The 24,372-nt window shown below is 40.5% G+C and overlaps 1 protein-coding gene across 1 annotated transcript in view; it reads right to left on the reverse strand.

Annotated features, from left to right (window-relative positions):
* Positions 1-24,372, reverse strand: part of LOC134350819 (zinc finger protein 292-like) — a 205,750-nt gene that overhangs the window by 117,415 nt on the left and 63,963 nt on the right. Inside the window, exon 2 of the mRNA XM_063056556.1 lies at positions 10,225-10,379. Coding sequence (XP_062912626.1) covers positions 10,225-10,379 — 155 coding nt within the window. The remainder of the gene's footprint in view (positions 1-10,224; positions 10,380-24,372) is intronic.

The following is a 24,372-nucleotide window of genomic DNA, read 5'->3' on the forward strand; positions in this document are numbered from 1 at the left end:
CTTATCATTGTCAAGGGTCCCTCCCATCCATTCCACAATCTCTATGAATCCGCCCCTCCACCATCAGACAGGAGGTATATAGTATTAGGACAAGGTCTGTTAGGATGGGGAATGGCTTCTTTCTCCAGGTCGTGAGACTACTGAACTCCCTGCCGCCATCCAGGATTCAACACTTATGAAGCGGCAGTACTGTAATATTGTCTACTTTTTAAACTTGTGTCGTAAGTGCATCTTATGCTAAATGTCAATCTTCTAAATATATTTTATTATTTGTGGCAATATTACTTAATGTTTTGTGTGAGTTACCTGTAATTTGTTGTGCACCTTGTCCAGAGGAGTATTGCTTTGTTTGGCAGCATACATGTATCCAGTTGAATGATAATAAACTTGAACTGGAACTCAAACCACTTTTTCCCTATTCCCTTTTCGTTTTTCCCTGGTAGTCACCCAACTACCTGCAGCCTGCACTTCTGGCCTGACCACTTTACTCTAAGTTTTATCTATAACGCTCTCAGCATCCTGGATGACTCTGATACCCTGGATACCCACTGCTCTGACTGCCATCCTGACTATATCTGAATATTAAGGATAATCTATTTGCCTGTTTTTACCCATACCTCTGCTCTGCCTACTCAAAACCTCTTCAGCCATAAACTCCTGAACTTAACCCTCAAATGCAGCACACAAATGCAGGCACTTCCAAAAACAGCTGCTCCAAAAGGTCACACTCTTGTTTACCTTTGCCTTCTTTATTTTGGTTAATTATGAGGCACATCAGCCAATTAGAAATGCTCCTTTGACCTTGTTTCTAAAAAAACAATGGACTTTCCTGGCTGCTACTCTGCCTCTAGGCTTGAAACACATTAAACAGCCGTAGTCACAGAGCACTTTTAAAGTTGCACTGTGAACTGCTTTCACTTTGTTACTTTATTTTTGATTTTCTTTCATTGAGGTAATTTGTTATTGCTTAAATGTCTAATTTAGGTATGAAACACAGAAATACTTTCTTCCTAATCCCTGCAATCACATACTCCAATCATTTCCCCAAGAGCTAACACGGATCACAAAAAAATGCTTTCAAGAACAAAATCACTCAGAATATTCCAACTTTAAAAGAAAGAGGTGATGCATTTTGAGAGGGCAACAAGAGTAGGATATACACAGTAAATGGTAGGGCCTTGGGTATTTTGATGAACAAACGGACCTTGGGGTACAAGCAACAGGAATTCTGCAGATGCTGGAAATTCAAGCAACATACATCAAAGTTGCTGGTGAACGCAGCAGGCCAGGCAGCATCTATAGGAAGAAGCGCAGTCGACGTTTCAGGCCGAGACCCTTCGTCAGGACTAACTGAAGGAAGAGTGAGTAAGGGATTTGAAAGCTGAAGGGGGAGGGGGAGGGGTACAAGTCCTAGTTCACTAAAAGCAACCACACACGCAGGGAGGGTCGCGAAGAAAATGTACATGCTTGCTTTCATGGGTCTTAAGACAGAATATAATAGTTGGAACATCACGGTATAATTTTATAAAAAGGTTACTTAACTCATAGCTTCAATATTGCACAAATTCTCGTTGCCACTCTATAGTAAAAACATCTTTATGTGGAGAGGGCACAGAGGAGATTACAGTTATAAAGAAAGACTCGATAGACTATGTTCGCTTTCTCTGGAGGGAAGGAGGTTGTGGGGGGTGACCCAATAATAATATACAACATTATGACTGAGAAATCGTAAACATAAGAGATTCTGCACATGCTGGAAATCCAGAGCAACTCCCACAAAATGCAGGAGGAACTCAGCAGGTCAGGCAAATCGATGGAAAGGAATAAACAGTTGACGTTTTGGGCAGAGACGCCTCATCTGGACCTGTTGAGTCCAGATGAAGGGTCTCAGCCCGAAAGATTGATTGCTTATTTCTCTTCAGAGATGCTTCCTGACTTGCTGAGATCCTCCAGCATTTTGTGTGTGTTGCTTTGGATTTCCAGTACCTGCAGATTTTCCCGTGTCTTTGAAGGTCTATCCTGGGCCTGGCATATTGATGCAATTACAAAGATGCAGCTATTGATGCAGCTGTTTTCATTAGGAGCTTGAGGAAACCTGGTATGCACCAAAGACACTCATAAATTTCTACAGATGTATGTACCGTGGAGAGCATTTTAGCTAGTTTCATCACCGTCTGCTTAAGGGGCCTCTGCACAGGACTGGAAAAAGCTATAGGAAGTTGTAAACTCAGCAGCTCCATCATGGGCACTAGCCTCCCCAGCATCAAAGACATCTTCAAAAGGCGATGCCTCAAAAAGATGGGTTCCATCATTAAGCACATCCATCACCCAGGATCTGCCCTCTTCTCATTTCCTCCATCAAGGAGGTGGTTCAGCAGCCTGAAGACACACATCTAACATTTCAGAAACAGCTTCTTCCTCTCCACCATCAGATTTCTGAATGAATTGCTACCTCACACTTTTTTCCCCTCTCTTATTGAACTACTTATTTAATTTATTTGTTATATATACTTGTTATAATTTATAGTTTTTTAAATTAGTTTATTTATTTAGAGGCACCACATGGAACAATCTCTTCAGGCACTTTGAGGTGCACCACCCAGCAACCCACCCATTTAACCCTAGCCTAATCACAAGACAATTTACAATGACTAATTAATCTACTAATTGGTACGTTTTTAGACTGTGGGAAGAAACCAGAGCACCAGGAGGAAACCCCCACACACACAAGAAGGAAGGTGCAAACTCGCTTACAGAGGGCGCCAGAACCGAACTCCAGACTCAACACCCGAACTGTAAAACCGTCACACTAACTACTACATTCCCCTGGTGCCTCTTGCGTATTACAAAGCAACAAATTTCACAGCATTGCCAGTGATATTAAATCTGATTCTGAAGATACTGTTTATGCTGGATAGTTTAAACCAGGGGTAGGCAACCTTAAGCACAAATGATTTTCTAGCATGCGTTATTCATTAATTTGAGGCAAAACATAACCAGATGTATTTAAATGGGTAATTCCCATATTTCAAGTTTTTTTATGGCATTTATCTGACCCACCATCCACTCATTAATACGTGATCCAGCCCACAGAGGCAAAAAGGTTGCCGACCCCTGGTTTACACCAACATTTAAAATACAAAATATATCAAGAAGAATGATTACCATTAAAAGCAATTGTTTCTCACAGATTTAGATTGGGAAGTATAAAATAAGCAACTTCATGATTGTGGAAGAGCTGATTGTGGAATTCCGGAAGGGTTAGACAAAGGAACACAATCCTCATAGAGGGATCAGAAGTGGAGAGAGAGTGAGCAGTTTCAAGTTCCTGGGTATCAAGATTTCTGAGGATCTAACCTGGTCCCAACATATTGATGTAGTTGTATAAAAGGCAAGACAGTGGCTATGCTTTATTAGGAGTTTCAAGAGATTTGATATGTCAACAAATACACTCAAAAACTTCTATAGTGGAGAGCATACCGTGGACAGCATTCTGACAGGCTGCATCACTGTCTGGTATGGAGGGGGAGGAAGGGGCTGCTACCGCACAGGACCGAAAGAAGCTGCAGAGGGTTGTAAATCTAGTCGGCTCCATCTTGGGTACTAGCCTACAAAGTACCCAGGACATCTTCAGGGAGCAGTGTCTCAGAAAGGCAGCATCCATTATTAAGGACCTCCAGCACCCAGGGCATGCCTTTTTCTCACTGTTACCATCAGGTAGGAGGTACAGAAGCCTGAAGGCACACACTCAGCGATTCAGGAACAGCTTCTTCCCCTCTAGCAACGATTCCTAAATGAACATTGAACCCTTGGACACTACCTCACTTTTAAAAAAATACACAGTATTTCTGTTTTTTTGCACCATTTTTAATCTATTCAATATACGTATACTGTATACAGAATAATATTTACTTATTTTTTGTTTTTTTTTCTTCTTCTATATTATGTATTGCATTGAATTGCTGCTACTAAGTTAACGAATTTCATGTGTTAATAAACCTGATTCTGATTTGTCATAGGTTTTAAAAAAGAGCAAGAATATTATACAAATACATCAAAAATATTTAATTACTTAATATCAACTCCAGGCTACGAAGTGGTAGATCTACTTACTTCAAAACTTCCAAGGTAATTTTTCATCATACACTTTACAGGGAAAGGCCCAAAAGCAAACAATGATCTTAAGTTGATTTTGATATTAATTTTCTGATATTAAATTCTGACAGTATTGTGCAGGCCTACTATAGCTCCACATCAGCCAAACGCAGCTAAACAGATTACGCTGCACATGCCCATCCACCCGCGGTATGACCCAGTTTTTAATATGAGATGAAATGAGATGAAGCCATGATTGTGATCCTCCGAATAGGACAAAAAATACACTGGGATTACAGCACAGAATCAATCAATTAAAAATAATTTTTTTTTAGAATAAACCTTGTAAATGTTTGATCAGAAATACTCAGACTGCATGAAATTCTTATATTGTGTTTACTTCAGATTTTTATAAAACTTTCATCCTTGCCCTGTTGATCCTATAGGGTTTGCTGTTCCATTTAGTTTGGAAACAGATAAAATTAATGGATTAAAGGCTGCTGGTTCCTTAAGGCTGGGGGGAGGGGGGGAGGGTAGTGAGGATAAGCTTCCTCTACCTATTAAATGCTCCCGATGGCAAATGCCTCAAATATCTTCTGAAAAACAAGTCCAGCTTTTGGCCTTCCTGTGTAGTTTAGCTACTAAGCCTGCCTGAACTGTTTCTATTGACCGGAGAAGGGGCAAGGGAGGGTTACTGGCACCTTAAAACCAGTTGCTTTGGGCAGATGGACTTGTCAGCCGTGGTTGGCAGCTCACCTAGGAGAAAGAAAATTCTGATCTCAAACCTCCGCTACCATCCGGCTGTGTCCACTCATAAGAAAGGCTTCACGAGTATACCCGAAGGTAAAATCCAGAGCTGGAGTCCTTAAGGCAGTCCCACATTGATTTCAACGCTGACCAGCAATTCCTGTGATGACTTTGCTACCTGTTTCATTGCCATTCCTTTGGATTGATTGGCTGCACTGGAGAGAGAAGCCTGCTGCACGGACATCAGATTGCTCCCCATATCGTACTGCACTGGCTAGCATATTGACTTTGACAGCTAAGATGCAACATCCATGGTCGACCCTGACCAACGGAGGGCATCAAAGGTCACAACATGCCAGCTTTCTGTTAGCAAAAGTACAGTGGAATTCTTCGTCACATTGCTGAGAAGAGACTAAATTTGTTGTTTGGCAGTTTGAAGATGCAGCAGCAAGACACTAAAGATGAAGTGGATTATAAAATGTTTTTTTAATCCCTTGATTGTCAGAATTAACTTAGAAAAATTTAACACCTTAATAGCAGGATGGTGGGACAATGGACATAAAATGTCACACAACCAATCCAGAATCTGGAACCACAATCCACTGACACAAGCTCAGATCTCCCTATGGTAGCCATCAAGCTTGAAGCTGGTAATATTTTAATCATTTTGGTAATCATGAAACTGCAGTTTTGTCATAAAATCCCATCTGGTCACTAAAATCCTTTCATGAAAGAAATCTGGTGATAAATCTGGTCAATGAAGGAAGTGGGAAGTTGAAGAACCTCAGTGTCCACAATGAATATATTTGTGGGAAACACATGCAAATGGAGAGACTGACAGTCTAGACCAAGGAACCAGACTGGAGTTAGCTGCACACAGGATCATCCGGAATTCTGAAGGTATCATAAATAAAACCTTTATCTGATATGGTCACACCTCAGGTGCAGGCTGGAAATAAGCAGATAACCACCAGGATAAGTAAGGAGAGTAGGCAGACATAGCAGAGCTCCCTGTGGCCATTTCCCTCACTAACTAATGGTATAGCCCCTTGGAAATGTTGGATGGCCTTTCAGAGGCCAGCACCAGCAGCTGGATCAATGGCACTGTGACAAATGGAACGCTTGCCTTCATTGGGAGGGGTGTTAATATTGAGGGCAGTGCTGGTATCCCACCACAGGAAGGATGTGGAGATTGTGGAAAAGATGACGAAGAAATTTACCGGGATGCTGCCTGGTTAAGAGAGCATGAGTGTCGGAGACTGAAGGAAGACCTGATAAGAGACTTTTAAAATTGAGAGGCATTGATAAGTTAGACAGTTGGTATCTGTTTGCCAGGGTAAAAAAGTCAAACATCAGTGAAGATGCTTTTAAAGATTTTTTTTTGGGGGGGAGGGAGCATACAGAATAGATGATGGGTAGTTTAAAGGCAATATGAGGGACAAGCTCTATTTTAAATAAACACGAGTGTGGTAGGTGCCTGGAATAAGTTCCAGGGCAGTAGTAGAATCAGGAAGTTTGATGGAATTTCAAGGGACTTTTAGATAGATACATGAATATTAATATGGGATACGGGTGAGAAACAGGAGGAGCTCATTTAATATAAATTGCCATCAAGATCAGCACATGGGATCTTCTGTCTGTACTGCCCTATATTAACTCCAGGCCTCCTCAGGATGCCTGCCAAGCATTACTGTAATCAAGAATAGATGCAGTTAGGTCAGAATAAAACTGAAGGAATATCAGTCTCAGCACCAAATTCTGACTTGCCAAAGTTGCTTCCAGCCCAACTAACCTTTTGTTCACTTCAAATTTACAAAACTTGCAGCTATGACACTGAGTACTGAAGTGGAAAAGCTTCCCCATGGGAGGACCAAACAACAGCCTGGCTTGGCTGAAGTCCTAGAATTATACTTACAGACTACTTGCCAGATTCCTCTAACACTATCGTATCCCACCAGCATGACATACCCAGTATGCCAGCACAGTGGTAGGAGGGATGGCATTCAGCATCCTCAACCTTAACACCAGAACCATTAAACCTCATTACTCAGGTAGGTCAAGTGAGAGAAAGGAAACCCCATCCTCATTTACAGCTATTATTCTCTGTCGGCTAATGAAAGAATTGCTTCAATATTAACCTTCAAGAGTTCTTCATTTCATATTCATTTTCAGGGACTCATCCCATGTTCTTAATATTTATTGCTTACATATTTAAGATTTTTTGTCCTTTTTATACTTGCGCAGTTTGTTGTCTTTTGCACATTGGCTGTCGGTCTTGTGTGCAGTTTTTCATTAATTTTATTATGTTTAATTGTACTTACTGTGAATGCCTGCAAGAAAATGAATCTCACGATAGTATATGGTGACATACAGGTACTTTGATAACAAATTTACTTTCAACTTTAACCATCATTTGGAAGAAGCAGTGAAGAACAGTGGAACCTGGTATATCCATTTATGGTAAAATTCACCACTCCACAGTCCTTGTTGAGATAAAGATAAAGAACATCTTCTGAACAGTGGGGTCTAACGAACAAGGTTAAGGAAGATCACTTTATGAATAGATTAGGGGCAAGAAGGAAATCAGAGAAGTACTAGGGCTCATTAGAGATCAGAAGATTGAGCCACAAAATGCAAGTGACATCTTAAATACTTCTCATCCATACTAACTATTAAGAAGGACACTGTAAACAAAGAATTTGGTGATGGTCGGGAAGGGGGAAGATGATATGAAATTCTGGAACACATTGTCATTAAAAGGAGTACGTATTAGATGTCTTGGTGGACTTAAATGTGGATAAATTCAAAGGCCCTAATAAGATGTACCTCTGGCTACTTTGGGGGCCAGGGGAGGAGCTCATTGGGACTCAGACAAAGAATTTTAAATAGCCAGATGGATAGTGTTAGAATACAGAACAATAATGAAAAATTGGTATAACGAGCAGAGCAATGGTATATGGATAAATGTGTGGTAATTTGGAAGAATAAGGTAGGAAACAGGCCATGAATATCAGGCCCCCTTTGCAGTACTCCAGAACAGATGAAGCCAAGGATCAGGTAAAATGGCAACTGGGTAGACAAGATGGTGAAGAAGGTGTATGAGTTCTTACTTTCATTAGCTGGGGCACAGAATAAGAGCAAAGAGGTTATAATTCAACTTAATGTTGGTTAGGTCACAGCTGGAGGACTTTAGTACTTAGATTACATTTGCTAACTTTCAATCTGTGGGAACCACATAAGAGCAAGCATTCTTCAAATTCTTCCACCTCCTTCATTCTTCATTCCTGACGAAGGGTTCCGGCCCGAAACGTCAACTCATCGTTTCCACTGATGCTGCCCCACCTGCTGAGTTCATCCAGCGTACTGTAAGAGTTTACAGAATCCTGGAAGATGATAACCAGTGCATCTATAACCTCCCCAGTTACCACTTCCTTCAAAACCCTAGGACAAACATCTTTATCTTTCATTTCTTCTAAATTTCTCAAATATATTGTTTTCTTACTAATGAGCACCTCATTAACTCTAGATCTGCAGTCTCCTGCTATTTCTATTTTTTTCCTGCCTTCCATTAAAATATTTCATTTCTTTATTTTTTACTGTAATTTCTCATGTTAGTTTGCAAGTTGGTTCTGCTTATCTTTATATTTTTATTTTACAGAGGATGTTCTTAAAGTTGGTGTTTGTTTCTTACTAGCATACTCATCCCTTCCTTATCAATGCCTTGGATGTCTTCTGCTTGATTCGGAAACGTTCTGTTTTCAAGCTTTATGCTTGTTCCTTCCAACTTTGCAAGCTTTACCTTGGATACCATGTTTAACTATCTTGGTAGCCTTGTTTAGTCAAATTAGACAGGGAGACTACATGAAAATGACATGCAGTAACTATTAAGGACAGAAAGCAAGAAATACATCCGCTGTTTGACTAGAAGTGTGAGATCTTGCCCTCAGAATGCAGAAATAGCTAGCTTTTAAAAATTGTAGCTTTACATACTTGTACATACTTTACATAATTGTAGCTTTACATAATTGTAGCTCAATGTATGCAACAAAAATACATTTCTTGTGAGTGGTTCAGGCAAGTGGTTTGCAATATATATCTGACCAACCCCGTAAAATTGCACGACCATCCTAGTCTCAACTATTTTCAATTTGTTTAATTTATTCATCCGCCAGGATCTGAATGTTGCTGCAACATATGCATTTATTGTCCACCTCTGATTGCCCTTGAGGTTGTGGTGGAAGTGTGATCTCTTTGTACTGTTACGGTCCTTTATTTGAAGACTGTAGTGCTGTTGGATAGTGATTTCCAGGAATTACACCCAGAGACGATGAAGTACCAGAGATGGAGTGCCACCTGGAGGGGAACTTGCAGGTGGTAGTGTTCCCATGCCACCTACTCCCTGATCCTTGCTAATATTAGCTGCAGGTCTGGCAAGTGATGTGGCTTGGATAAATACAGCAGTGCATTCTTTAACTGGTTTACAGAGCAGTCACTGTGCACCATTGGTGGAGAGAATGGATGATAAAGGTGATGTACGCAGTGCCAGTTAAGTGCACTGCTTTGTCCTGGATGACATTTAAGTTGATAAGTGTTGGGCATATGCTTACTCAGGCAAATTGAGAATATTCATCATGCACTTGATAATGTTCTTTGCAATGAAGAAAGGGCTTTGGGTGTCAGGAAGCGAGTTACTCACTGCCTTGGACCAGCTCTTGTAACCGCAGCATTTGTGTGACTAGTCCAGTTAAATTTCAGATCACTGAAGACCCTCAAGATGCTGACAGAGGATTTGGCAATGGAAATCCATTGAAGATTAAAGGTAGATGGCTAGACTGATTCTTGTTAATGGTCATTACCCAATACCAATGTAGAGCTATCGTCACTTGCCACCTGTCAGATCATGTCTGAATGTTGCAAAAGACTCACTGCTTGTAGGCAGGAAGGTCATCTGCATTTTGAAAAGCTGGATATTCCAACAATGGTATTCAGGAAGTCTACTCTTTGGCGATCTTCTTTTGGACAACACTTTTATTGATAGAATTTCTTTTATGCAATTGAGAAGTTTGAGGAAGAAAAAAACCAAGTCAGAAAATGGAAATTTCTGGCAATTAAGTTTTCACACATTTAAAATAACTGAAGAATGATGAAATTCACAATAGGTAACATTTATGGAAGTCAGTTGTTAACACAAATTTGATTTCAAACATCCACCTGTCTCCAATATTAAAAAATCATGACTATTCTGCACAATATATAAGATTATTGTTGCAAGGTTGTTCACCTATATGGCACTGATGTTATTGTTAATATCACCCAAAGATCACGCAAGTACTGGGTTTAATAGAAATTCTACTCCCATTACCTGTTGTTGGTAGTACTTACAATGCTAGTCGGTCAAGCACAAAACATACATTCTCACACTCCGCAGTGAGGCAAGGTCGTGCTTTTGAGTAATTCTGTATGGCTACAGTATACACTTCCAATAAAGGTAAAGGATCTTCAGATATCTTCCACTTCCCAGCATACTGTACAAGTGTCTGAAATGAAAAGTTAAAAGTCAATGAAGACACAAGAGGACACAAGAGTCATCCATCACCCCACCACTTCAGTCCACCAATCACCTCTTATAACAACAAGTAGAGTGGATTACAGTTAATCGGCCCAGTGGTTAATCAGGGCAGCCACTTACTTGGGACAACTTTTAAAGAATGAAAACCAATCAAGAAAATAGCTGGATTCCCTTTGTTTATTTGGGACACTATGCCACTTAATTGGGACAGGAGATGGCTACTGAACAGTTTCTAACTAGCGTCAGTTGCATGTACTTGTGTGGCCGTTAGACACTAAACCGTGCTTACAGTGATCAGTTTTAAAATAGCATCAGTTGCTTGTGTGTGTGTCATAAATAGGAGTGATTTTTGTCACTGATAGCTGCCGAGAAATAAGCAGTAAGACAATTCATAACTGTTTTGCTCACTGTGGTTTCAAGCATTCAAGCTTGGAGATGCCAGAAACGGCTGGGAGTGAAAAATGAAACGACTTCACTACTTCAACAAGCTAGAAACACAAAGAATTTGAAAGTATTGACAATCATCTTGAATGTTACAATGAATGGCTATATGGGAGGCAGGGTTTGAGGGTCGGCAAAACATTGTGGGCCGAAGGGCCTGTAATATGCTGTACTATTCTATGTTCTATGAAAATGAAGACTTGGAGGATGAAATCATTGAAACCATTGTATGAAGGCAGTCTGTTATCCACACTAGGCGTCTGTGCTAATTTTGTTCATTTACAGTCAATCAAAAGCTAGATGAACTCTCGACACTAGACAGCTAGACACTAGATGAACTCCTCTGTTGATAACTATTAGAAACTAATGCAGTTTTAGAGTACTGTAGTAGTATCGGTAGTGTCCTAATTTGTTCTGTACTTCATTTAAAATCATAATTTGCTACTCAAACAGTAGTTTGTCCTTTTTATACCTTTTAAACTATTTCCATGAAACTTCTGCTAACTGAGGCAGCCAAAATTAATTGAGCCAAAATGTACTAGTCCCGATGTGTCCCAATTAACTAGAATCCACTGTATTATGGTTTCTAGCATCGCATCTGATTTGTAAAGTTACAGGGAAAAAAAATTAGAGACCGACATTTTGACATAATACTTCCCAAAACCTCTCAAAAATTTGATCCACAAGCAGCTAATTTATTCTAACCTTAAGTACTTCTCAATTCAGACTAGCAAACAGTCCAACAATTGCTTGTGTTAATGCAGTATCCAAAAGTTCCTCACTGTTGAATAATCAGGCCAGGCACTGAACCAAAAGATTTTCATTTAACATTATTCACAGCCCCACAAAACAACTCCTCAACAGTTTATGGTGAAGAAAGTACTTTCAAAGTGTTGCTGTAATGTAGGAAAAGCACTCAGGCTATTGGTCAGGTATCTAGTGAGAGTGAGTAGGGGAGGCAATTAGGTTTCAGAAGGATCTCTGGACCTTATGATTGAGACTACCAAAGGTACAGTGTCAACAATTGACCAACGGATTGAGACTGATTATTGGTCAGGAATAAGTGAATTTTTTTCAAATAGAAAGGGTAATTAATGAAGTGACCCAAGAATCAGTTTTTGACCCTCAGGAGGAGACACAATGTAGAATGTCCAAGTTTACTGATGACAATATCTGGACTCTGCAATGGGAAGAGTGAATGGGCAAATGCAAATGAAGGCAAGTGTGTGATTATCCACTTTAACAAAATACAGGCTATTATCTTAATCAGAGGAACTACAAATGAGTGAAGAATAGAGAGATCCAAGTTTTCTTGTGCTACTTAATGGTTTTCTGTTCTCACAAAGGTTAACATGCAGATAAGGCAAATAATTAAGCTAAATGGCACATTGGTCTAAGTGTTAGGGGTTTCAAGTTTAAATAAATAAATATTAGCATAGTTTTACAGAGTATTGGTGAGACCACACATACAGTTTTCTATCACTTAAACAAGGAAACAAGTGCCAGCGTTAGAGGCATCCAGAAGAGAGTCACTCAGGCAAATTCCTGAATGAGAAGATTGCCCTATAATAACCAGTTTAAAACAAAAGACTTGTAATCTTTGGAGTTTAGAAGAATGAGGATTGAGAATAAGTGTCAAACTTAAAATGTAAAGGGAGCAATCACTTTGCTGGGATTATTCTTCAGGTTTCCTAACAGTGTGGTGTTGGTGGTGGTGGTAGTGGTAGTGAAGTTCAAAGTTTATAGTCATTGGCCCACTCAGTCCATGCCAAGCCATTGAAACCGCCTAGCCCCATCAACCTGCACGCAGACCATATTTCTCCATATTCCTGCCACCCATGTACCTATCCAAATTTCCCTTAAATGTTGAAATCAAGGAATGTACCACTTGCACTAACAGCTTGTTCTACACTCTCATTATCCTGACTGGTTTCCCTGTGTCCTGCCTTAAACTTTTCACCTTTCACCCTCAACCTCTAGTTGTAGTCCCACCCAACCTCAGTGGAAAAAGACTACATTTACCCTATTTATACCCCTCATAATTTTGTATACCTCTCTCAAATCTCCCCTCAATCTTCACGCTCCGAGGAATAAAGTCCTAACATATTCAATCTTTCCTTATAAACTCAGGTCCTCCAGTCCCAGCAACATCCTTGTAAATTTTCTCTGTACTCTTTCAAGCTTACTAACATCTCTTCTGTAGGTAGGTGACCAAAACTGCACACAATACTCCAAATTAGGCCTCACCAATGTCTTACAACTTCAACATAACATCCCATCTCCTGTGCTCAGTACTTTTCTTTATAAAGGCCAATGTGCCAAAAGCTTTCTTTACAATCCTATCTACCTGTGCCACCACTTTCAATGAATTATGTACCTGTACTCCCAGATTCTGTTGTACTACCGCACTCCTCAGTTCCTTACCATTCACAGTGTAAGATCTACCCTGGTTAGTCCTACCAAAGTACAACGCCTCACACTTGTCTGCATTAAATTCTATCTGCCATTTTTCAGCCCATTTTTTCCTGCTGGTCTAGATGTAGTTTTGTGTTACAGGAATACAGAGAGAGATGATGAGAAATAAATTAAGGGAGTTGGGGATGCAGGAATTCACATTAAAAGGGTTGCTGGGCATGGGTGAGAGAGCACAAGTCCAGGTATTTTTAGCGTTTTTAAGGGGTACAGGGTTTTTTTTAATAGAATATGAGGAATAAACAGGAATAGGATACTAGGATGGTCAAAGATGGGAGGGTGAAGTGTAGGTTTGTATATATATATATATGTGTGTGTGTGTGTGTGTGTGTGTGTGTGTGTGTGTGTGTGTGTGTGTGTGAGATAGTCTTCCTCACTGTCCAATACACCCCTAATCTTGGTGTCCTTCTCAAATTTGCTGAGCCAGTTAACCACATTATCATCCAGATCATTGATGCAACTGACAAAACAGACCCAGCACTGATCCCTGTGGCACTCCACTAGTCACAGCCTCCAGTCAAACAGGCAACTATCTACTATGACTATCTGGCTTCTCCTACAAAGCCAATGTCTAATCCAATTTATTACCTCATTTTGAATGCCTAGTCACTGAACCTTCTTGACAACTTCCCATACTGGGCCTTGGCAAATGCCATCAAGACAATATCCAGTTAAGACTGGTTAGACATGACCTACCACACACAAAGCCCTGCTGGTTATTCCTAATCAGTCCGTGTCTATCCAAACACTCATATCTAGTCCCTTAGAATACTTTCCAATAACCTCCCCACTACTGATGTCAGGCTCATTGGCCTATAATTACCTGGCTTACTTTTAGAGCCTTTCTTAAACAGCAGAACAAAATCAGCTACTCTCAATCATCCAGTACATCACATGTCGCTAAGGAAGATTTAAGTATCACTGCTATGTCCTCCTAGTTTCTGCATTTGCCTCCCACAGGGTCTGAGGGAACACCCTGTCAGGCCCCGGGGATTTATACATCCCCAATTTGCCTCAAGACAGCAAACACTTCCTCCTCTGTAATCTGAATAGGGTCCATGGCCTCACTGATGCTTGGCCTTACTTCTATAGACTGTGTGTCTCCCAAATAAATACAGACGCAAAGTTGCATTTAAGATCTCCCCCATCTCTTCTGGTTCCACGCATAGATGACCATTCTGATCTTCCAGAGGACCAATTTTGTCCTTTGCAATGCTTTTGCTCTTAACGTATCTGTAGAATCCCTTAGGATTCTTTTCACCTTGTCTGCTAGGGTAACCTCATGCCTTCTTTTAGCCCTCCTGATTTCTTTCTCAACTGTTCTTTCTTATACTCTGCAAGTACCTCATTTGTTCCTACCTGCCTAAAACCTACTTTACACCTCATTTTTTTTTTTCTTAACCAGGGCCTCAATATCTCTTGAAAACCAAGGGTCCTTAAACCTATTATCCTTACCTTTTATTTTGACAGGCACATAAAAGCTTTGTACTCACAAAATTTCACTTTTGAAAGCCTTCCACCTACCAAGTACACCTTTACCAGAAAATAGCCTGTTCCATTCCACACATACCAGATCCTTTCTGATACCATCAAAATTGGCCTTTCTCTATTTTAGAATCTCAACCTACTGACCAGAACTATATTTTTCCATTTTTATTTTGAAACTAGTGGCATTATGATACAAGATGCAAAGTGTTTCCCTACACAAACTTCTGTCACCTGGCCTGTCTCATTCCCTAATAGGAAATCAAATATCTCATACCCTCTTGTTGGGACTTTCATGTACTGATTAAGGAAACTTTCCTGAATATATTTGACAAACTCAATATCACTAGTCCTTTTACAGTATGGGAATCCCAGTCAATATGTGGAAAGTTAAAATCAGCTACCATCACAATCTTATGTTTTGCAATAGTCTGTGATCTCTCTACAAATTAGTTCCTTTAAATCCTGCAGACTGTTGGGTATTCTATAAATATAGCCCCATTAATGTGGTCATACCTTCTTATTCCTCAGTTCTACCCATAAAGCTTTACTAGACGAGTTCTCAAGTCTGAGAACTGCTGTGACATTTTCCCCTGACAAGAAATGCCACTTCTCCCCCTTTAATTCCTCCTGCTCTGTCACGTCTAAAACAATGGAACCCCGGAATACTGAGCTGCCAGTCTTGCCCCTCCTGCAACCGCGTCTCACTAATGGCCATGTTATCATAATTCCAAGTGCTGATCCATGCCTTGAGCTCGTATACTTTTCCTACAATACTTATGGTATTGAAATTTATGCAGCTCAGACATTAGTTGCACCATGCTCAACCTTTTGATCCCTGATTTTGGCTGAGATCTTAACAACAAAATAAATTTATTATTAAAGTACATATATGTCACCGTATACAACCCTGAGATACATTTTCTTCAGGCATATTCAATTTCTTCTGTAAATCAATTTTCATGTTCTTAAAGAGAATTAAGTATTCTTGTTTATTTATGAGAAGGTTTAAATAAACTTCAGTTTTGCCTGGGACCATTTTCAAGCTATTCAATGATGCACTACACTGACAGCAGAATTACAGAAATTTACAGCACATGGGAAGGCCTATTGTGTTCAAATTGGATCACACTTCCCAATCTTTTGACAGAGCAACAAATTATGACTGCTCAGTACTTATTCACCTACTTTGTAAGGGTAATAAGATTTTCTGCCTCCTCCTCTTGTAAGGTTGCAAGTGCCCGATTACAACCACAAATTTATTGAGAGAAATAAATTTAATTGAACCAATCAATTTATATCTACTTTATTAACTTCTCTAAAAAAAAGTGAATAAGTAGTTTCTGTCTACGTTGTTGAAGCCCCTCAATCTTGTGTACACTTAATCTCCCTTCAGTCTATGCTTCAAAGCAAATAATCCCAACCTAGACATACCTTGCAACCCCGGCAATACCCACAGCAATCTCCTCTGTATCCTCGTTAGTGCACCATATCTTGTAGTTGGTGAAAGGCTGTACACAGTGGTCAAGCTGTGGCCTGCAGTTTTATATAGTTCTGGCAAAATAAAGACAAGTAACCCACATGCCTACTTTATTTACCTAAATGCTACACGTAGGGATTTTTGGATGTGCACTAAAGGTGTTTCACTTCCCCATTTCTTAGTGTCCTACCAGTTCTGCACTGCTCACTTGCCTTAGCTTCCCTCTCCAAAAAAGGTGTCATACTGGCAGATGTTGGGACAATCATTTTTTAATGTGACCAACAAGATTGTTCAGGGTAGTCAATAAAGCCTTTGGATAAGGTACCATGTGGTAGGCTCCTCTGGAAGATAGATCACATGAAATCCAGGGAGAGCTGGGTAACTGGATACCCAATTGGCTTGTTGAAGGAAGCACAGGGTAAGAGTGGAGGCCCACAAGTAGTGGTTTGCCTCAGGGGTTTGTGCTGAGATCTTTGCTCTTCATTAATCACACAAGTGATTTGGATGAGAATGTACAAGGTGTGGTTAGTAAATTTACAGATGACAATAAAATGAGCTGTGTCACAGAAGCAAAGATGATTATCAGGACTTAGAGGGATCTTGATCAGCTGAGTAAGTGGACCAAGGAATAGCAAATAGAATTTAAGCAAACGTGTACAATGTGTTGTATTTTGGAAAGTCAAATATAGGTAGGGTTTTCACAGAGCCCTGGGGGAGTATTGTAGAACAGAGGGATCTTGGGTGTTCAACCATATGATTACTTGAAAATGGAGTCAGAGGTAGATAGGGTGGTGAAGAAGCCTTTTGATATAATGGCCTTCATCAGTCAGGGCATTGAGTATAGAAGCTAGAAAAAGTTCAAAGGTATGTCTTATTGTCAAAATATGCATGTACAGGTGCACATTCCTTTAGCCGAAATTCTGAAATCCAAAAAGCTCCAAAAACCGAAGTTTTTTTCACTAACAGCTGACGTCACTCAGGTGTGAAGTGGCAGCACTAGCAGAGGCCGCCAGACATCAGTTGTGGCTCAGCGCTCATACTGACTACACGTGCATTTGCTGTTCACTGATACAGGTGTCCCCCGCTTTTCGAACGTTCGCTTTACGAAACCTCACTGTTACGAAAGACCTACATTAGTACCCTGTTTTCGCTTTCAAAAGGTGTTTTCACTGCTACGAAAGAAAAGATTCAGCACGCGAAAAAATTAGTGCGCGACAAAAGGCAGCGTGCCCCGAGCAGCTGCTCTCCCCCGGATTCGGAACTGCTTTGCTTAAACATGAGGCTGTGAGCAGCCGTTTGCAAGATGAGTTCTATGGTATCGGAAAAGCCTGAAAGAGCTCGTAGGGGTGTTACACTTACGGTAAAACTAGACATAATTAAGCGTTTTGATCGTGGTGAACGAAGTAAGGACAACGTGAGTTTGGCTTGTGGAAGCTGACGAACATGATGTTGAAGAGTTTTGGCATCCCATCACCAAGAACTGACAGATGAAGAGCTGATGCAATTGGAAGAAAAAAGGAAAGACATCCTTGCCATAGAGGGAGTACAAAGAAGGTTCACCAGATTGATTCCTGGGATGGCAGGACTTTCATATGAAGAAAGACTGGATGAACTGGGCTTGTACTCGTTGGAATTTAGAAGATTGAGGGGGGATCTGATTGAAACGTATAAAATCCTAAAGGGATTGGACAGGCTAGATGCAGGAAGATTGTTCCCGATGTTGGGGAAGTCCAGAACAAGGGGTCACAGTTTGAGGATAAAGGGGAAGCCTTCTAGGACCGAGATTAGGAAAAACTTCTTCACACAGAGAGTGGTGAATCTGTGGAATTCTCTGCCACAGGAAACAGTTGAGGCCAGTTCATTGGCTATATTTAAGAGGGAGTTAGATATGGCCCTTGTGGCTACGGGGATCAGGGGGTATGGAGGGAAGGCTGGGGCGGGGTTCTGAGTTGGATGATCAGCCATGATCATAATAAATGGCGGTGCAGGCTCGAAGGGCCGAAAAGCCTACTCCTGCACCTATTTTCTATGTTTCTATGTTTCTTTAACAATCGAAACCGAATAAGTAATAATAAAGTACGACTTTAATTTTGAAAGGGTACATCAGTTTAGGGGATATTTGCAGGATGGTTTGAGTCCTTATTAAAGAACTGTGTGATAGAAAAATGCGCGAGGCTCAGCAGTCAAGCAAGCCTTCCACATCAGCCACAGCAGACGACGAACCTCGACCTTCGACATCGAGGCGGGCAGAGATAGAAGAAGATGAGCTGCCTGCTCTAATGGAAACAGGCGACGAGATGACACCCCAGTGTCCCACCACCCCAACCCCCAGGCCACGGACAGATAGCAATTCGCGAAGAATGCAAAGGTAGCCAGGAGGCACACAGAACATCTTTAAGAAAAAAGCTGAAATAAACATGCTAATTAATTAGGTGCCGCCGACACATAATTGTCGGCCCAGATCAGAGACAACGCAATCGGAAATCGGCACTGATCTGGGCCGACAATTACGGGTGGCACCTAATTAATTAGCATGCTTGTTTCGGCTTTTTTCTTAAAGATGTGCTGTGTACCTTCCAGCTACCGCTGGACCCCTGCATTCTTCGCGGCAATGTATCGCTCAGCGGCCCGGAGGGTGGGGGTCACTGCACCACCCAAACTCTGACAAGTCTAACACACCATCATCAGTGTGCTCTGCACTGTCTTCCCGATTCCCGTAAGTGACACTACACTGTACATACATTATTTCTACTTTATATAGGCTGTATATTTTTACGTGTTATTTGGTAGATTTGGCAGCTTCATAGTTTAAAGGTTACTGGAGAGAGTGTTCTTGCCAACAGCGCATGCCTGAGATTTTCTGCCGACGGCGCTTGCGTGAGATTTTCGCTTCGGCAAACAGTTCAGTAATGATTGTGGAAAAGTATTTCTACTTTATATAGGCTGTGTATTTATCATATCATTCCTGCATTTACTATATGTTACTGTTATTTTAGGTTTTATGTGTTATTTGGCATGATTTGGCAGGTTATTTTTGGGTCTGTGAACGCTCATGTATTTTTTCCATATAAATAAATGGTAATTGCTTCTTCGCTTTACGACATTTCGGCTTACGAACCGTTTCATAGGAATGCTCTACCTTCTGATGGCGGGGGAAACCTGTATTTTGTGTTCACTGTTGACTGTGTGTTTAATTTCACTGTGAAACGGTCAAAAAGAGCTGCAAATACCCCTATGGGTAACAATGAGAAAAAGAGAAGGAATCTTCTCTATCAATAACGCAGAAAGTGGAGTTATTGCAGAAGCTTGATTGTGGTGTGTCTGTGCGGCGTCTTACTGAAGAAAATAGTGTCGGAACTACCACTGTATATGATTTAAATAAACAGAAAGACAGTGACAGTGACGTCCTACATTTATTCCAATAAGTCATTTACCATGTGTTTGATTCGGTTCGTTTGAAGCTATATATTTTTATATTTTATTGAATGTTTTTGTTGGAAATAAAATTTCTTCTTGTCATTATTGCCTAAACAATACAGTATAACAATCAATTACATAGCATTTACATTGTATTAGGTAGTATAAGTAATCTAGAGATGATTTAAAGTATACGGGAGGATGTGCATAGGTTTGGTGCGCCGCTGGGTCTTAAAGTCCACCACACTAAGACAGGTTAAATAAGGGGCTTCAGCATACATGTTTTTTGGTATGGGGCGGGGTGGGGTCTGAAATCCAAAAAATTCTTAATTCCGAAATGCAACTGGCCCCAAGGATTTCGGATAAGGTATTGTGGACCTGTATAATACAACTCTGATCTTTGACTGCTCCACATAGCCATTAAATACAGAAAGTCCATGGATGCTGATGAAAGAAAAGACATCAACTCCCCCACAATCAGCACGAAAAAGTAAAGAAAAATTTGCAAACCCCAAAAGCCCCCCTTGCCCACAGGAAAAAACAGCCACAATAGCAATCAACAACCCCCTACACGTAACAATGCCTGACTTCCTCACTCGCAGAAAAGAACAGTAGTACCGAAATCCCAAGCCCGCTCCCACACACAAAAAGTTAACAATTCACCCACCCACCAATCATCCAAAAGAAAGAAAACACCAAAAACTGAACGAAACAAATATAAAGTATAGTCCAATAATCACATAAATCTCAGAATATGGGAAAGGTCCTTTTGTTTTCATACAAGGCCAGCAGCCGCACAAACTCAGTCCTTCCACATAGAATGACCACCGATCCGGGTCTGAACATTGCTGATCCAGCTGCTGACCACCTCTCAGCCCTACACATTCACCTTGATGCTTCAATTTTCCTCGCCACTTCAAGATGGAATTGTTCTTGACCTGCACCTCACTTCTGGTCTTTTCCACAAGTCAGCTTGTATTCTTGGACCTTTTTGGTCCCGTCTCTGATCTCTATGACGCAGCTCTCCAAACACAAGCTGATGCCTTCACACTTGGCCTCCACAGCCGTCTATGGCAATGAATTCCACAGATTCACCACATTCTGGCTAAAGAAATTCCTCCTATATAGTAACATTTCAGTGAACCTCTTGAGTGAAGTAAGTGTGAAGGCATCAGCTTGTGTTTGGAGAGCTGCGTCATAGAGATCAGAGACAGGACCAAAAACCTGCACTTTGTCAGTGAACCAGGTAGGTTTAAAGGAAGCACAGGAATGAGCTCATGTGCAGCGCCAGGAATGGGTCCCAGCAAGTTTATAAGAGAATGGGAATGGCTTTCATTTAACTATAATGACTTAATAATCCACACACTATCATTGCGAAGTTTGTAGATAATTGTTCTATCCTTTATCCTCTTCCCTCCTAAATTAAGGTACTGTGGTGGGTGATAGACATTTGGAAACAACTGCCAGAGGAAGTTGTTGATGCAGGTACATTAGATTCATTTAAGTAGTACAAGGACTGGTATATGAATGAGTTTCAAAGGATAGCCAGGAAATAGGATTAGCATGAATGTACATCTTGGTCAGCATGTTCAAGTAAGGGCAAAAGAGCCTTTTTCCGTGCTGTACAATTCTACGAGTCTACCAAATCAGCAACCTTCTGGTCTTCTAATGCCCTTAATTAGAAAAATAATATTCAGACCTGGACTATTTCATCACTTGTTTCTTTTACTAGGCTGAGATACATTTTAATCAGGCTTAGCAATTTATCAATGCTTATGATTGCAGCCCTGTAATACATCTTTTGAGTTTATTATATTCAGAACTTCACATTCTGCCTCTGTAACATCACTCTCTACATCAACATTCTCTTTCATGCAGACAGTTCCAAAGTTATTCAGAACTTTACACGTATTCCACCTCCACGCTTAGGCTGCTACTGAAGTTTTTGAAAGAACATACTATTTCCTTTCTGAATATATTTTCCTTTACACTTTTTGTATTTATAGAAAGCCCACTATTTTCCTTGACTCTACTTGCCCATATGTTTTTGTGAACTTTCTTTGCCTTCTTAACTTTTAAGCCTGAATCTTTAATACTCCTCCAGACGTTTTGTTGTTGAGCTCTCTGCATCTATCATTTGGCATCCTAGAGTTATGGAGCACAGAAGCAGGCTATTTGGCCCACTATTTCCATGCCAAAATATTTAACCATCTGCTATACGGCACTCAATGGCTACCTTATTCGGTACACCTGTTTATTAATGCAAATATGTAATCAGCCAATCATGTAGCAGCAACTCAATGCATAAAAGTACAACAGTCCCAACCTGGGGTCCACAGACCCCTTGCTTAATGGTGTTTGTCCACAGCATAAAAAAGGTTGGGAACCCCTGCTCTAGAGTTTACAAAAAATGGTGTGGAAAAACAACAACAAAAATCCAGTGGCAGTTCTATGGGTGAAATTTTTTGTGAACAAGAGAGGCCACAGGCAAATGGCCAGACTGGTTCAAGCCTTTAGGAAGATGACAGTAACTCAAATAACATGTTACGAAGTGTGTGAAGAGAAATATCTCTGAACGCACATGTCAAACCTTTAAGTGGATGGAAACAGCTGCAGAAGTCCACACACATACACTCAGTGGCCACTTTGTTTGGTACAGGAGGTACAGTGTATATCTCTTAATATAGCTTGCCCACTTGTCCATCTAAATGCCTAATAAATGTAGTGATTGTATTTGACTCCACCACCTCCTCTGACAGCAATTTCTAGCTACCAACCACCGTGTAAAAAAAACTTACCCCTAAGTAAACACATCTTACCTTAAAACTATGCCTACTTTTTTAAATCCTTACCATAGAAAAAGACCATCAACCCCTCTCATATTCTGTACATCTCCATCAAGAAACCATTTAGTCTCTTTAAATTTATGGAAAACAAGCAGTTTATCCAATCTCACCCCATAACTTAACTTCTCCAATTCAAGCAACTATTTCTGTACTCACTAAAATGTGGTACAGGTAGTAACCCAGAAATTCCATGGGGATTATTCTCTACATGACTTCCTAGTCCACTCATTCTTGCTCACTAACCTCCCTCCTCTTAGTCTCGCAAATGTGACAACTACTACATCTGCGCCTACATCAGCTTTTTCACCACCATTCTAAAATACAAACAGTCCTTCTAGGTGATGCAATTTAATGTGGATAAATGTGAAGTTATCCACTTTGGTGGCGAAAACAGATTATTATCTGAATGGTGGCCGATTAGGAAAGGGGGAGGTGCAACAAGACCTGGGTGTCATTGTACACCAGTCATTGATAGTGGGCATGCAGGTACAGCAGGCGGTGAAAAAGGTGAATGGTATGCTGGCATTTATAGCAAGAGGATTCGAGTACAGGAGCAGGGAGGTACTACTGCAGTTGTACAAGGCCTTGGTGAGACCACACCTGGAGTATTGTGTGTAGTTTTGGTCCCCTAATCTGAGGAAAGACATCCTTGCCATAGAGGGAGTACAAAGAAGGTTCACCAGATTGATTCCTGGGATGGCAGGACTTTCATATGAGGAAAGACTGGATCGACTAGGCTTATACTCTCTGGAATTTAGAAGATTGAGGGGGGATCTGATTGAAACGTATAAAATCCTAAAGGGATTGGACAGGCTAGATGCAGGAAGATTTTTCCCGAAGTAATGCAATCTAATAGTAGTGATGCATTTATTTCAGCCTTTGCAATTTGGTCAGATTGATGTCAGTGTTTTGGCTTGAGTTCAAAATGTAAATTTTTGTTTTGCTTGGTTTGATAATTTAATAATTGAAATGTAATTATTTCTAGAATATGTATTACCTTAAATTGATCTATATAGTCTATAACTTTTTGTCCGTTCCTCTATTTTGTACCCATCTCAGCTGCAGGTTTTTATAGTGAGTATTCATCTGCTCTTTTGTGTTTATGTTTAATGCATGTTTGTTTTCTTCTGTGATGTATTCTGTTTGTTGCAGCTTCATGTATGTAACTAGAGGTTACAGATAATTAAATTGTGTTATTTTTATTTAGTTTTGCTCGGACAGATTTCTTTTAAAAGTATAGATTTGATGCCATTGTGCTTTGCATTACCTATGAAGTGTAAGAAGAGTTAGAATTCTCTGCCTCGCATCCTATACCTCCCCTTCACTTGTTGTTAATCTCAGACAAGTTGTTGTGCAGAGACACTAGGTTAACCTGATATTTTCCCAAAAAGGATCATATAAACCAGGCAGATTTGATTTGATTTGGACAGGTACATGGATGAGAGGTGTATGGAGGGATATGGTCCAGGTGCAGGTCAGAGGGCTAGGCAGAAAAATGGTTTGGCACAGCCAAGAAGGGCCAAAAGGCCTGTTTCTGTGCTGTAATGTTCTATGGTTCTATGGTTCTATGTTGGGGAAGTCCAGAAGGAGGGGTCACAGTTTGAGGATAAAGGGGAAGCCTTTTAGGACCGAGATTAGGAAAAACTTCTTCACACAGAGAGTGGTGAATCTGTGGAATTCTCTGCCACAGGAAACAATTGAGGCCAGTTCATTGGCTATATTTAAGAGGGAGTTAGATATGGCCCTTGTGGCTAAAGGGATCAGGGGGTATGGAGGGAAGGCTGGTACAGGGTTCTGAGTTGGATGATCAGCCATGATCA

The sequence above is a fragment of the Mobula hypostoma genome, chromosome 8 (assembly GCF_963921235.1).
Source record: "Mobula hypostoma chromosome 8, sMobHyp1.1, whole genome shotgun sequence".
Taxonomy (NCBI): Eukaryota; Metazoa; Chordata; class Chondrichthyes; order Myliobatiformes; family Myliobatidae; genus Mobula; species Mobula hypostoma.